This window comes from Penicillium arizonense (genome assembly GCF_001773325.1).
Source record: "Penicillium arizonense strain CBS 141311 chromosome Unknown PENARI_contig025, whole genome shotgun sequence".
In the NCBI taxonomy this organism is placed as follows: Eukaryota; Fungi; Ascomycota; class Eurotiomycetes; order Eurotiales; family Aspergillaceae; genus Penicillium; species Penicillium arizonense.
In genome coordinates this window covers 149,761-164,740 of record NW_019173302.1, presented here as the reverse complement: position 1 = coordinate 164,740, position 14,980 = coordinate 149,761, and the positions used below count along the sequence as shown (strand labels likewise).

Below are 14,980 nucleotides of genomic sequence, written 5' to 3'. Positions count from 1 at the left end.
CCGGCCGGATATGGTCACGTGCTCCCTATCAGCCTATCTTTTTTTTTTTTTTGTTCCTCAACTCGCACTTCAGCAAAGATCTATATTCGACGCCATGAAGCTATCTAATCCGTCTGAAGTTCCGGTGTACACCATCGCGGGCTCGGATTCTGCTCGTCCGCTTCCCGATTGGCTTGCGAGACAGCGAAAGCGCAGCTTGAAGAACGATGCGGAGTATTCTAACCGTGTCGAGCTGCTGCAGGACTTTGGGTTTGATGAAGCCAGTACTTGTGTACGAGTCAGTGAGGATGGTGAATGGGTGATGAGCACTGGTTCGTACTGTTTCTGATATTTCCTTTGAGGCGCAAGTTCTAACGTTGATTTTTTTTTTTTTTGGCAGGAACTTACAAGCCCCAAATGCACACCCATTACCTTCCCCAACTATCACTTTCCTACTCTCGTCACACCGTTGCGCTTAACACTACATTCATTCTACTATCATCCGATTACTCCAAGTCTCTCCACTTACAGTCTGATCGATCTCTCGAATTTCACACTCCCTCAGGACTCCATCACACCACCAGACTTCCCCGATATGGACGTGACATCGTCTACGACCGCCAGTCGACCGAGGCACTGATCCCTGCCGTCGGTGTCAATAGCGATGGAATGGGAGAAGTATTCCGATTGAACCTGGAACAGGGCCGATACATGCGCAGCTTTGAGGTGGACGTTGGCGGTGATGATTTCACCTCTGCAGGTGCTGGAACTCGGCAAGGTGGAATCAACCCAGGGTCAGTCAACACAGGTGCCATTGCAGAGGAGAGTCACAATTTGTTGGCTTTCGGAACATCAGTAGGAACCGTTGAGCTTTGGGATCCCAGAGCCAAGGGCCGCGCGGGTGTTCTTCTACCACCGACACAAGTTGGATTTGACGAGGCGCGCTCCGAGATTACCGCCCTAGACTTCAGCCGATCCGGTCTGAACCTTGGAACTGGCTCGTCGAACGGACTTATCCACCTCTACGATCTTCGTTCGCCCGTTCCCCTGCAGAAGAAGGATCAAGGTTACGGTTTCCCTGTCCACACGCTTCAGTTCCTTGAGCCTTCCACCGCAACACGCGCCGCAACTATTGAACCCAAGCTGCTCTCAGCTGATAAACGTATCATCAAGCTTTGGGACATCGAAGACCAAAAGCCTTGGACATCGGTTGAGCCAGCCGTGGATCTAAATTCGGTGGCCTGGTGCAAGGACAGTGGAATGCTCCTCACTGCGAACGAGGGTCAACAGCAACACGTATTCTTTGTACCGCAGCTCGGACCTGCGCCCAAATGGTGCTCCTTCTTGGACAACATGGTTGAAGAGATGGCTGAAGATCCTAATGATCCCAACGCGTTCAAGACTTCCGAGGATGGCACTGTCTTCGATGGCTACGAGCTTGTTACTGCTGAGCAGGTCGCCAAGTGGGGCATTGAGAAGCAGATTGGCTCGGGCGGTTTGATTCCGTTCACGCACGGATTCCTGATGCCGAAGATGCTGCATGAGGAGGCTAAGAGGAGATTCGATACCCCAGGCGAGAACCCCGAGGGCCAGCGCCAGAAGACCGTGCAGCAGAAGATTGACCAGGAGCGTGAGAGTCGCATCCGAGGCAAGAAGAAGGTTGCTGTTAAGATTAACAGGAGACTGGCAGAGAGAATGATGAAGGAGGAGGAGAAGAGGGAACGCAAGCATGCCAAACGCGTGCTGGAAGGCGCGGACGACAAGGAGATGGTCGATGCGCCTGCAGCCTCCGAGGACAAGGAGACTGGTGTCCTGAAGGACAGCCGTTTCGCCCAACTGTTCGAGGACCGGGACTTTGCCGTCGACGAAACATCACGCGAATTCCAGTTGTTGAACCCCAGCACAGTTCCCGAGGCTGCTACTACACGGCCCCAGAGGAAGGAGCGTGGCTTGACGGCAGTCGAACAAGAGGCCGTCGACGATGTTCCTGGATCAAGCTCGGACGATTCAGATTCCGATAGCGAAGCCGAGCGACCGGCGAAACCAGTTTCTTCTAACAAGATCTCTTCTGCGGACTACAAGAGGACCAAGCGGCCTCCCCCTCGCATGCAGGTCTCATCCTCAAATCACACCTCCACTCGGGACCGTTCCTTCGGCTCGCGTGCTCAGAACATGAAGTCGAGGCAGAAACCTACCCGGCGTGGTGGTGTCGTCGGTGAACAGGAGATCAGCTTCAATCCTGCCGGAAAGCCGAAGCGTGCTGCCCAAGAGGTCCGCTACGACAAGCCCGACAACTCGTTCCGGGCAAAGGAACGTCGCAGTGCCTCTGGAAACACTTTCCGCAAGATGTAATGCGTCTTTTTACTTGACCTAGAAAAGGTCATACTCTTGATACCCTATTTTATCCATTCAAGAAGCTCTCCAGCCTACTTTTCATGGAATAGGCTCTAGCCCTTTCCGACCTCCACCCATCTGGCATAGTTATCACTTGATAAATATAGCCTTCTTCAGCTACACCAAAGCCGAAGATCAAAAGTAATCCGCATGGCTAGGTACCTCTTTGTTCTACTCAAAGGGGTGCTATGTTGGATTCACCGCTGCTAGGATTTGATGCTTGATGCCCTTGCATCATCAGAGTCTACAGCAGCCTTCTCAATACCCTCATGGGATACCATTTTACGATCATAGACAGCTTTGGGATGGGAACAGCATCGCCTAAAGCTCTGGCGCACCTCTGTTTTTTGAATGACCACCATGTATCATAGTTTTGCAAAAGCGATGCCAATAGGCTTGATTATCCCTCAGCAAAACACTTGCGTAGATGTCTTACATTTTCCTCTTCGAAGAAAATGTATGCCCTTCACGCTCCCTTGAATTAAACAATCAAACCAAGAGGACCTGGGGAGAAAATGTTTGGATGTTCGTCAACCAAGAGATCCAGGAAAATACGAAGTTTTAATGGTGAATGTAACTCTATAACCCCAGATTATATTGGAGTCCAGCCAATTACTTGCAGGCTCTGGCTACAGATGCACCACATCGGACGGTGCTTAGGAATTACATCTACGCTCTTCCAAGGTTAGGTTTGTATAGTGCTAGACCTTCTGGTTTAGCGTTCGCCCATGTGTGTCCCTGTGCGTGGTTTTGTAAAGTTCCCTACCACCCCTGCAATTTTTCGCTGTTTGTCGTTCACTCGCTCTCTTACGGTAACTCGCACGGCTAAGTTAAGTATGATGTATTTTTGTTATCGATCCAGATCACCAACCTCCGTCGCCCTCTCTTCCGGTCCTATCATTTTTAGCTCTTGTTATCATAACAGTAGCAGCGAGTAGCAGCGAATCGTCAAGACAACAAACATGTCTTTCATCAGACCAGTAATAAGCCTGGCACAGCTCTGAGCGAGGTATGTTCAATTGAATATATATATCAAAATGTAGTAGACAATCTGTGGACAGGTTTGGTAATTATCCAGAAGAGGGATCTCAATGTTTTCAAGAAATCCATGATTCCAATATGCTATTTCCAACTCAGCCCCTGGGACTGTTATTCTGTGGATGAACCGGGGCGCGGCATTGATGTCGATGTTTTTGGTGCCATAATAAGTGAACTTATTTGTTTTCAGCTCCATGCGAAACAAGCAGCTTTACCATTTCGAAATGGCTCCGCCCTGTTGCGGCCCGAAGGGCGGTTAGACCATTGGTAGGTCCAGGCGAGGCGTTGATTTCTGCTCCATGGGAAAGAAGCAGCATTGCCATTTCAAGATGGCCCTGCTCTGCTGCGACTTGAATGGCTGTCCGACCATAGTTAAGTCCAGGCGAGGCATTGATGTCTGCTCCGTATAAAAGAAGCAGCTTTACCATTTCAAGATAGCCCTGCTCTGCTGCGGCTTGAACGGCTGTTCGACCACGGAAACTTGCAGGCTGGGCGTTGATTTCTGCGCTATAGAAAAGAAGCAGCTTTACCATTTCAATATGGCCTTGCTCTGCTGCGGCTTGAATGGCTGTTCGACCGTCGGTAGATCCAGGCGAAGCATTGATTTCTGCTCCATAGGAAAGAAGCAAGTTTAACATTTCAATATGGCCCTGACCTGCTGCAGCTTGAAGGGCTGTTCGGCCATGGGGACCATAAGGCGCGTCATCGGTTGCTGCTCCATAGGAAAGTAGCAGCTTTGCTATTTCAAGATGGCCCTGTTCTGCTGCGGCTTGGAGGGCTGTTCGGCCAGCGATATAAATAGGGGGGCTGAACGAATATTTCCCGGCATTGAGAATGAAAGTCACAAGTTTCTTAAACCCATTTCTAGCTGCCCAGCAAAGAACGTACCCATTATGGGAATTTCTGTCATTGGGCCACCTTTCCATAATCTCTAGAGCACTTGATTCAAAGCTTCCTGACACGTTGAACCTCGCCATTTGGAAGAGAATGCATGTCGCAGAAAATTCCTGTCCGCGAAGCAGAGCCATTTGGAGGGCAGTCTTGCCTTCAAAATTCTCAAGCAGTGACATTGCAAGCCTGCACAAGTAAAGACAAGATTTTTTGTGAATTACAACGTGCAGCTGCCAGATGCAATGCTGTGTCTCCGAAGATAGTCTGCGAATTGAACCAAGCACACTCGAGTCCCAGCGATTTTTCACTCGATGGCAATCCCCTTCGCGTCGATAGGTCTTCTTGGGACGAGTTGGTATTTTGGAAGCCATTGACAGTGTTGGGAGAAGCGCCTTCGGCAAGCAAGAGGGCAACAATGTCCTCGTTTGCGTTTTGAACGCTCCAATGAAGCGCTGTTCGTCCTCGCTTGTCCTCCATGTTGATTGTAGCGTAGCAGACCAATGCTCTTACAGCCTCCGTCTGGTCATTCTCGGCTGCACACACCAATGGCACTCTGTCATACATATCTCTATGAGAGCTCAGTCGTGGATTATCCCGTAATAGCCGACTGATGAGATCCACATCTCCCTCCCAGGCTGCTCGATGCATAGCAGACATTTCTCGGTCGTTTATATCATGCAAAGATAGTTCCTTTAAGGACATATTTTTCTGAGGGGCAGCATAGAATGGAGCCAAATCCTCGTTGCGTTCTTGTGGAAGACTCAATGATTTGTTCATAGTACGGCTCTGCAGGTATTTCGCAGCAGTAATAACAAATTGCACTTTAAAACGGTCCGATGGTGTTAGAGAGATTGAAATATAGGATCTTTGAAAGAGAGCTGAAAATAATAGGTGGCTTAGAGGGATGATAAATGAATAAATTACTATATACATACCTGGGTCCTCAGTGGCTAAGCGCCTAGCATCATCATAAACCACCAATGATAACCCAACTAGATTGTATTCTTAGGTCCCAGCTCCGCTCACGTACATGTATATTTTTGCCTACGGTTGAAGCGGATACTTATATTGCTGTGTTTCTATTATTGAATGTTTCAGTGGCCCTCCAGGGCTTGCAGCCTGCGAATACAGTGACGCAGCAAATGTTTTAACACCCTTGGACAGACCGCACTTGAGACCGCCTATTGTAAACCGAAGAGCAAGTTTATGATATCTTTGTTTCAGTAGGTGTTTTTCATAGAAGGTATGATTCAATTCAATACACAAAGGCCAAGCGTTTTATTAAGAAACAACTTAAATGGGGTTGAAAAAAGTCGAATTTTTGACCGGCAGAATCTTAAAAATCAAAGGGGTGTTAAACGATTTGCTGCGTCACTGTAGCAGCTTGTTTTATGACCCCTGTTCCCGCATGGACTAGTTTGCGAATTCATGTGACAAGGCCATTGGTGCCTTCCTGTGGATACATACAAATGGATCACTACGGGACGGGAAATACCCGCCCAGCTCAGCCGCTCAACGCTAATCTTGAAAGGGCCTGGGCGATCCATGTCCCTATTTGGGCATTCTCCTGCCTGTTATAGTCCCACAACACCTACAACATGGAAAAGTGGAAGCAACTCCTTCATGATGATCCTACAAACTATTTCATTCATTTTGATCCTTGTTCCTGCCAAAGCGACAAATGAAACTGCAACTGTCGATAATCAAGTTGGTTGGCAAGGTAGTCCGAGTCGACGGGGTACATGGGACCTCATTCTTAGTTGCGCAACAACCATCTTCGCTTGCACTTGGAGCGTCCAACATCTTAACTTGCCTGCCCTATCTGAGGCCGACAAAACGATAAGAAAGTTCTTGCGAACTTCAAAATGGATGATCATTACGATACTATTTCCAGAGTTCATTTTGGCTCATGCTATCTTCGAACTCATGATGGCAATAGAGGCTACTAATAAGGTCAGCCAGAGCATTGATCGGAAGGTGGCAAAATATCCTCGCATTATTAGGCTATTTCTTCCGAAAAAGACCCAAGGACGGCGGAAGGAGGACTATTTGAATGAGCAAGAGTCACGCCATACTGAAAAGGCTGAATGGACGCTCACGCATTCATACTTCGCAAATATGGGTGGTTTATACTTCAAGGGAAAAGATGAAGAGGCCTCTTTTCCTTTGACAGCTTTCCAATATGCGCAAGAACCTGGAAATTTTGATTTGCCGGATATCGACGAAAATGGCATTCAGGACAAAAGTAAACAGGACATTTTCTTGAAAGCTCTTGCTGTATTACAAATATCACAGCTATGCCTGTCACTCATTGTTCGAAGAACTCGTGGTCTGCCATTTTCTCAATTGGAAACCTTGACACTGGGATTCGCCGTTTGCGCAGTGGGCACCTACTCTCTTTATTGGTACAAGCCCCAAGGAGTGGGCGTTCCAATTACAGTAACGAGCAACTGTGGAAAGGCAAACTTCAAGTTTAAGAGGCATCACGATAGCTTTGTGAGTGTTCTCATGAACGAGGAAGGAAACCAGGATGTGAAAACGATCCACCGAATCAAGAATGACAATATCCCACTGGGGGCATCTAATACCACCCATGTGGCGGTTCCGTTACTGGCGGTCATGTCTACGGCGTTTGGGTGTTTCCATATCATTGCATGGAACTTTGCGTTTCCAACGGACATTGAGCTGCTACTCTGGAAAATTGCAACAGTCCTCTCAATTACAATTCCGGCTATCGGCTTGGCAACAGTCCCTTTGACACAATGGACCATACGGACGGGTGGCGAGCGCAAATTTATGCGTGGTTGCTTAGAGCTTCTTCGAGAGCTTCACTGGCACAAACCTGATCGGCAATTCTATCTCCGAGCGAGAAGAAGGCTGGAAAGCATCTACAACAACCCAGATCCGAACTGCGTCGAGGCTCGTCAGCTTTACAGAGAGGTTTTAACGGATGCATCTACAGACGATGAGCTGTTGCAAAATCTACAAGAGCTCGAGTCTAGTAGCCAAGAGCTGAAGGAGAAAGGATACTTGGATTTGTCAAACGACTTGGATCCGCCAAAATTTTGGGGCAATTTTAACTTATTGTGTCAGCTTATGAAAAACGCCAACGGGACAAGAGCACCCAAGAGGCTCGTTGAAACTGCGCAAACCAACGTATTTCCTCGTGAATCCTTGCTCCCTCGCTGGGTCAATCTCTTTTTCATCTACGCATCCAGTCTAATCTACTGTGTTTCACGACTCACTATCCTAGCACTGGCTCTCTCCAGCCTTCGGTCCATGCCCGAAGGTGTTTATATTACAACATGGACCCAGAATATTCCGGCAGTGCATTAACAGCGAGTGGGAATTTGCCTTTAGTCCCTCAAGTGCCTTTGTGACTGGGAATGGCGCTTGTTTTCACGGCGTGGATTGTCCATTTATTTGGATTTATAAACCAGTCGTTCTCCTTTTCTTTTGCTTTGTGCTTTGTTTTCGGCTCCCACTCCTATGTTGATGATGAAACAAATATATATTGATGGCTGTTATTGATTTTCAATGTACGTGGCAGCTTTAGTTAGTTTCATGATGTGATGGCCCTCTTTGTACTATCAGTTACCTGTACCAAAAACCCAGCCTTCAAAAACGACACACAATCGTGGTCTTTCCGTCGTCACCTTGAATTACACTGTATCTGGCCAAATGACCCAGATACGCACAGCAATAAGCGGTTGCTGGCCACATATTTATCAATTCAACACGTCATACGAATTTAAGTCTATCAGCATTCTATCAAGCTTGGAAAGTGGGATAGAAGGTCAGATAAGTAGGTAATAAAGTCATTCATAGAAACGTGCTGTGACTGGCTTAGTCTGTCTGAGCTTCGCGGTAGCAACTGTCGAATTGATACTGGGTTGCAATGCAAAGTAAAGTGTTGACATTTAGAGTGGACTGGAGGGGCATGTTCAACAATTTGAGAGAGCGATCCAGCACGCTCAATCACATATACACAGTCCACTTTAGGCAACTAATAGTAATGTTACTCCCTTCGATATTCCATTGGTGGTGGAATAAGTCAGAAGACTGCTTTTTATAGCATTTGATATAGACTGCAGCCTCAGGCGCCGATGAAGTAATCTGCCACGCTAGTCCCAAAGGGGCACCCGTGCAACGTCGACCCTGCCATCACGAAGTCGAGTCCATTGTTCTCCCATAATTTCCTGGGGGTGTTTATTTCTTTTTCTCCTTTGGGGTTGCATTTCCCAGCTTGAGCCGCGCTCGTTACGCCCAGGAACCCCACGGGCCACCTTACCGCAATCCGGGGATATTCCAGGTCCGATACCACTCCGAGCTACTTACTCTGCTTCCGATGTCCTGATCCCGTCATCTAGGACTTGACCATTGCGCCTCATTCAATAATCAGACCTCTCCTTTATTCGGGGGGTAGTTAAGCCTATCGTGGACGTCAAGCAGCTCGTCCGTGGAGGCTAGAGGCCAAAGGTCTATGGCGGAGAACAAGCGCCAAAGCTCAGTGAAGGCGTCCGCGCAAAAATCATCTGGTAACGCATCAGGCTCCGGCATGGCGGCTATGGTGCCCTTAGAGGCCGCATTGAGCGAGGCGATCGGTGCCCGGTGAGTGTCTGCGACCAACTCTTAATCCCTCCTGTCGAATCGCGGGGCTGACACGTTCGATGTCCGTATTCAAGTGTGCGCCTCACCACTGCCCAACCCAATGTGATAACCCACGAAGGTACATTGTTCACAGTCGATCCGATCACCAGCCTTGTAGCCATCAACACCGCTCCGGCGCCCAACCCCGGCGACGTCAAACAGACCCAGAACGGTGACTACCATGTCGTCCCCATCTCGCGCATCCAAGGCTTCCAGATCCTCTCCCTTGCTGCGCCCTCGAGCTCCACCTCGTCCTCGTTCACCGACGCCCAACCCGCAATTCAGGCGCTCGACACCCGTGCGCTGAGGGCCCGCGAGATGAAGGCGATTAGCGAGCTGCACGAGCGCGAAGCGCGTCGCGGCAAGGGCGTTACTCGGGAGGCTCAGGAACTCTTCGATGCGTTCAGCCGTACTATGCCCGCGCGCTGGAATGGAAACAACATTGTTGTCGCGGATGCCGTGGCCATTTCGGCTCCCTACAAGGCTGACGATTGTCGCCCGATTATCGACGGTGATACAGCAGCTCTCGCTCGAGTGCGCAAGGTGGTAAGTATCTCATTTGTCTGTTGATCAATCAGCGCATATGGAGCTAACGAATTGGATTTTAGCTCGAGATGGAGCGCAAGAAGATCGAGCTTCGCAATGCTAGCGCCACTATTGGATCCACTAGCACCTTCTCTCGCCATCCCAATGTCCCCGGCGACCAGCGCAAAGGCGGATAACCGTGCCAATACCAACCTTCGGACACGCAGACATCCGGTGATATCGTTGGAGAGGTCTAGCGTGGCATTCGAGCCTGTCCACAGCGTTCGAAAACAGTTGATAGAAATACCCCAACCTAAAATCGATTTTGAAATGGGATCGAGAGAATCCGAAAGCGGGTTTAATGAGACGACTGCGTGGTCAGATGACTGCTTGTTTAAGGGGATGGATGACCCGGCGGAATCATTTGCTATAGCCCGGCTCTTGATAGGCTCTGCTTGTCACCATGCCGGACTGGCTGCATTGCTACAAACTGATATCCCCTTGTTTCTTGAACTTCGGGCATGTCGGTGCCCTCAAGTCGAGAATAGTAACCAAGTCAATTGCTACCAATAACTCCTTTTCAAAACAATGAGATGAACGTAAATGATTCCAATCTTGGTAGATTTTGTTCAGTTGTTACAGAACCCTTCGGTGGTATATGTAAAAGTAACAAGACAGAGGGAAGGCAAAGCAGTCCCCTACGAACATCAAATGCAGACACCTAGCCTATGTGGCCAATATCAAAAAAGACGTTCAGAAAAGACGCTCAAAAGCAAATAAAATAGGATTCCATCAATGCTCGTACCATATTTGCAAAGCATCACTTCACCCCTCAGTCACTGGGACCCGCCCAGGAACGACTTCACTAACGGCGCCGACAAATCCCTCAAGCCCGGACATGGAAGCCGAACCAGAGCCAGGTGCAGATGCTGCCGTGGTAGCAGCCTGAGAAGAAGCAGAAGCCACCGAAATACCAGGCATAACAAGCACCTGAGAGTCCAGCTCGATCCACTCAACAGAAGATACAAGCGCAAAGGTAATCTTGACGTCTTCTTTCAGGGCTTCTGCCGAGGATGCGACGCCAACAATGGAGGCGGGTATAGTTCCTGAGACGACTTTGCTGATGTCCGTTGCTGAGGGACGACGCCGGACTGCTTCGGCGGTCCCATCGCTGCCGAAGCTATTGGTGGCATTACCGTTTGCTGTCCCGTTGCTGTCGGGTTTGCCCAGAGAGGGGGGTTGGGAATCGCCGTCGAAGTTGAAAAGCTCCGGCTCAGAAGGGGAGGGCGGTTCGGATGATAAATTCTCGCCGGTCCCAGTTAACGCCATGCAGATGACGCGAACAGTAGTGCGAATGTTGGCAATATACGCTATGGCATTGCCTCCAAGGAGGAGAGGAGGGGAGTTCGGAGCGGAGAACTCAGTAGATCGGAATGTTGCAGTGAATCCGGTGTGGAATGGTAACGGTAATAGTGAGGAATCGGCCGATATACAGGTGGTGTATGAGGGCGATTTATGCAAGTCTGAGAGAACCATGCCCTTACGGATTCTGCCAAGGGGCGGTAGACTTTTGTCTTCGGAAGACCCTATAGGCTCTATACCGATTGTGCCTACTTGATCCTTCACTAGGCGGTGGACTGGTAGGCGGAGGTCTCTCACGCTGACCACGCGGACACGCTGCCATCTGGCCTGTGAGTCTTTGCCGGATAGGAGGCTCTGCGGGAATGATGCCGACACATCACCCGGCCCGCTGCGGGACAGGGTCCCCACTGAGGGTGGAGGCTCGTTATTTGAGTCACTAGGAACGTCCACCAGGATTGGACCAATGACCATCTCATCGCCGATAGAGATGCTGCCGTGGCGGACCAGGCCGCAAAGGACCATTCCACGGTTCTCTTCGCCGCCCTTCTCCGAGGCTATTGAGTAGACCTTCGAAGGCGGGATGGCAAAGACCTCGTCTACGTCAAAGACGTTGCTGGTGTCGTGGGGAGATATAGATAAAGCTTTGGGAATACGAAGGATTCTCTGAGAGGGTTGGGTAGGAATTGGTAGATAGCGAAGGAAAGCATGTAGCTTCCCTATGCCGGATCCATCCACAGCGCTGGTCAAGATAATCGGCACGGTGTATGACCACTTCCCCTCGGCGGCGTCGATTGCCTTGCGTACTTGAGTGCTTTCCAAGGTGCTAATATGCTGAAGGTCAAGCACCTTATCACTGGCAGGGCTTGCAGGGAGCATTGCAGGCTTCCGATTGGCGGTTTTGATTGCCGAAAGGATTTTGGCGAGATTCTCTCGCAATCCACTGCGGGAAGCAACATCTAGCTTGGTGATGACAATTAACACAGGGAGTCCTAGCTTCAAACAGAGTTCGAGATATGCCAGGCAGAGGTCAATCTCTGAATGTTCGGTCCCTTGTTCAATCACGGTCGTCTCGTCGCCACAGTTAGCCGGGATGCAAAGCATCACGTAGTGAGGAGCCCAGCTAACAAGCCCTCGCAGTGTGGACTTCAGATATCGAACGGAGCCTGGTAAGTCGGATACGAAGGCCAAACGACCACCGTGTGAGGCGGCATGTATATCATCCCAGCCAGCAACATTCCCGGAGGCATAGTTGATCACGGTAGGTGGCGCCTCATCGGTGTATCCAATCAGTTCCTGGGCAACTGAACTGGTAATTCCCGATGATATCTCGTGTCGGTGCTTCAGCAGACTCAATCTGCTTTTGCCTCTTCCATTGTCAAGCGCAGAAGACGTCAATGTACCAAGCAAAGAAGACTTTCCTGCGGTGCTGGGACCTGCAATAGAAATCCGAATTTGCTCCGTGTGCGAGTAATCTTTGTCCACAGCCGACATATTTCCAGACTCGGCATTTGCAGTGCATTGTGAGTCATGTATTGACTTGCCCTGGGAGATGTTGTAAAAGTCCAGATCTGGGCTTACCAACGCCTCAACAACCCAGAGCCCTTCGACGGTATTCGTGGCCAGATCGGGCGGTGCATCTAGCGGTGCATCTGGCGTTTCCACCGCCCACTCGCATTTCCCGACCACGACTCGGCGAAGGACCTCGACCTTACACCCAAGACTTGCAGCCATAGCCTGGAGATTGGTGATGCTCTCGTCCAGCTCATCTTGAGTTAGACCGACAAAGGTTCCATCATCGGCAACTCCAATCTCATACAAAGCACCTTGGCTCTCTTCGAGACCAGGAAGTAAGCGGGCAGGCTTGGAAGGAACACCTAATTTGGGAGTTGCATCCGGGAGCACAGGCAACACAAGATTTGAGGTGGTGGATGAGTGAAATGGCGAAGATTGCTGCAAGCGCCATAATAGCTGGGTAGTCAAACCTTGTAGTCGTTGCTGGCGGCTCTGATTTGATTTGGCTTGCATGGGCCTCGGAGCTGCCTCAGAGCCCGGGGATGCAGAGGTAGAGGATGGTGGCAGAATGCGTGAATGATATGATCCCGCAACTACGTTCCCTGTTGACATGGAAAGATAGGGACGTCTGGGTCGAAGAAGCAGATGTAACTTGTACTCTGTGGGGCCTTCTTGAGGCTCTGGTTCCAATTTGGAAATTCCATAGTCGGACAACAGAACTGGGTCAGCGCGTAGCGGAGTAGTGCTTGAACGCGTGCGAATTGCTAACCCGCGACCACCAGATAGATTGAGCTGGGGGGTCGACGATCCCGAGGTTGACCACGGTGACGATACCCGCGGCGGGTCTGGGTCGTAGGTGAAAATTGATGCCATGGCTTAACAGTTACAATTCAGACCGGTATTGGAGGCATTCGAGGTAATGAGCACTGATACGGGGAATAAGCAAGCAATAGGGGAACTAGAGAAATGGAATGCATTCTTGTACTGAGACAGTCACAAAGCACCGAGACAGCCAATACTGAGTCACAGAACAGTCACGGGCCGGTGTGTCACGTGGCCATGTTTTCCCCACGACATTACTGCGACGTTCATGTTGATCTCTTCCGCAGTGTCCATTTGTCTATCTATGTGTTTGGCTTTTGAATATTCTCATGTGGAAATAAATACCATAGCCTGATCTTGAGGACACTCATCATCCAATGGTCATGGGCTCGGTCGTTCTAAACTATATATAACATAAATCCCATGTGCTTTGATTGGGGGGAGCTTTGGTAGCGATCTTGGGCTTGTAGTAGCCATTCTTTATTTGGCATCTATGCTGCTTGATAAGGGGACATAGAGTCGGTCTCCGGGTATGGAATGCTGTCAAAAAGCAAGGCCTTTGTGACATCCTCATCTCGCTGTTGCTTGTCCAATTATCAGTGTTGGGATGATGATTGGCAAGCCATAAGCTATAATTGCATAGAAAAGCTGGATTGAAATAGTCAGGATAACACTGTTCATAGTGTGGCGCTTCAGCTCGCACATTTTGGGTATTGGTGCCAAACTATTTTTGAGCAACGATCATATTTGTAATTTGCAAAGAAAAGGTCTGATCCCTGCAGCCCTGACTTAAAGCCAAGATCTTAAGTTAAAAGGTCGTTTGTTCTTTACAGTACAATTCAAACTCGTCAGCAGGAGTGCTGTTCAATATAGATCAAAGCCTGTCCCAGAATTAACGATCCCTTTTGGTACACTGTATTGAAGATGCCATAATCTCAGGGGAGCCAGAACCTCAGACAGGAGAATTCCTAGCAGTTATGGCCATCATTTGCAACTACCAAGACCAAAGCGCCATTCGGACCCCGATGATCTCAACAGAGCCAGACTCTATCCCAAAATCAAACTGGACTGGGCATCAGTCACATCAGCAACTACTGGAGACTCTCATCTTCGAGAGGCATGCCAGCCACGCTTGTCTTTGCATGTAACCTCATTTGTTTCCAGTGACTCTGTCAGAGCCTGACGTCGCATCTGACAAGAAATAGTATAGGTCTGGTCGTGCTTGAAATTCCCATGTGTTATCTTGATAAGCCTTGAATCGAGTTCGTACCGGTAATTCTATCAAGATAATTTGTATTAGGAGGGGCAGGCGACACATTTTCGATTCAGCGTAGATGTGAGAGGTTAGGTTCGGACTTGTATATCGCAGGAGACTAATCTAGGGTCTTCAATAATGAAATAATTAGTCTTTTATCGAGCATCGAAGATTGCTACAGAGTGTCATCCGTCCGCAAACCTCTGAGAAAATCCAAGCCAATGCTCCGCGACGGTTGGTGCGTAGATGAACGAAGAAGATCCTTGCTCTCAACCAGTCGCTTGACAGATTTACCCTCGAATAACACACGTATGAATGTTTTCCAGTTCACAGGGATAGTCGATAAGAAGTTGGGGGATCAAGTCCAAAAGAAGTTGACGGAAAGGGGAGCGCAGGGGGGTGTTGGCAATCCTTGGGCTACCAAACATCTTCCAGAAGACACATTAGGATAACACCATTCTCCATTTGCTGAATGAAGATGATCCTTGATGTGGTAATTGAGTTGAGTTGTGGTCTCACTGAAGACTTAAAGGTGGAAGGATAAAAGAGACA

General features: G+C 49.2%; 5 protein-coding genes across 5 annotated transcripts; 3 read left to right on the top strand and 2 right to left on the bottom strand.

The window, feature by feature from the left end:
- Nucleotides 1-94: 94 nt before the first annotated feature.
- PENARI_c025G09377 (WD repeat NOL10/ENP2 family protein) lies at nucleotides 95-2,331 on the top strand (the record flags this gene model as incomplete). Its single annotated transcript, XM_022635851.1, has 2 exons — nucleotides 95-311; nucleotides 380-2,331. 2 exons carry the CDS (start codon nucleotides 95-97, stop codon nucleotides 2,329-2,331), a joined length of 2,169 nt encoding a protein of 722 aa, XP_022484309.1.
- A 1,256-nt stretch (nucleotides 2,332-3,587) lies between these two features.
- Nucleotides 3,588-4,779, bottom strand: PENARI_c025G04584 (ankyrin repeat domain-containing protein; the record flags this gene model as incomplete). Its single annotated transcript, XM_022635803.1, has 2 exons — nucleotides 3,588-4,488; nucleotides 4,589-4,779. The coding sequence occupies 2 exons, from the start codon at nucleotides 4,777-4,779 to the stop codon at nucleotides 3,588-3,590; spliced, it is 1,092 nt and encodes a 363-aa protein (XP_022484353.1).
- A 1,452-nt stretch (nucleotides 4,780-6,231) lies between these two features.
- Nucleotides 6,232-7,638, top strand: PENARI_c025G02422 (uncharacterized protein; the record flags this gene model as incomplete). Its single annotated transcript, XM_022635779.1, has 1 exon — nucleotides 6,232-7,638. One exon carries the CDS (start codon nucleotides 6,232-6,234, stop codon nucleotides 7,636-7,638), a length of 1,407 nt encoding a protein of 468 aa, XP_022484348.1.
- A 1,222-nt stretch (nucleotides 7,639-8,860) lies between these two features.
- On the top strand, nucleotides 8,861-9,674 carry PENARI_c025G07313 (anticodon-binding domain-containing protein; the record flags this gene model as incomplete). Its single annotated transcript, XM_022635837.1, has 3 exons — nucleotides 8,861-8,913; nucleotides 8,988-9,498; nucleotides 9,561-9,674. The coding sequence occupies 3 exons, from the start codon at nucleotides 8,861-8,863 to the stop codon at nucleotides 9,672-9,674; spliced, it is 678 nt and encodes a 225-aa protein (XP_022484288.1).
- A 628-nt stretch (nucleotides 9,675-10,302) lies between these two features.
- Nucleotides 10,303-13,224, bottom strand: PENARI_c025G08081 (uncharacterized protein; the record flags this gene model as incomplete). Its single annotated transcript, XM_022635841.1, has 1 exon — nucleotides 10,303-13,224. One exon carries the CDS (start codon nucleotides 13,222-13,224, stop codon nucleotides 10,303-10,305), a length of 2,922 nt encoding a protein of 973 aa, XP_022484375.1.
- Between the last annotated feature and the right edge of the window lie 1,756 nt (nucleotides 13,225-14,980).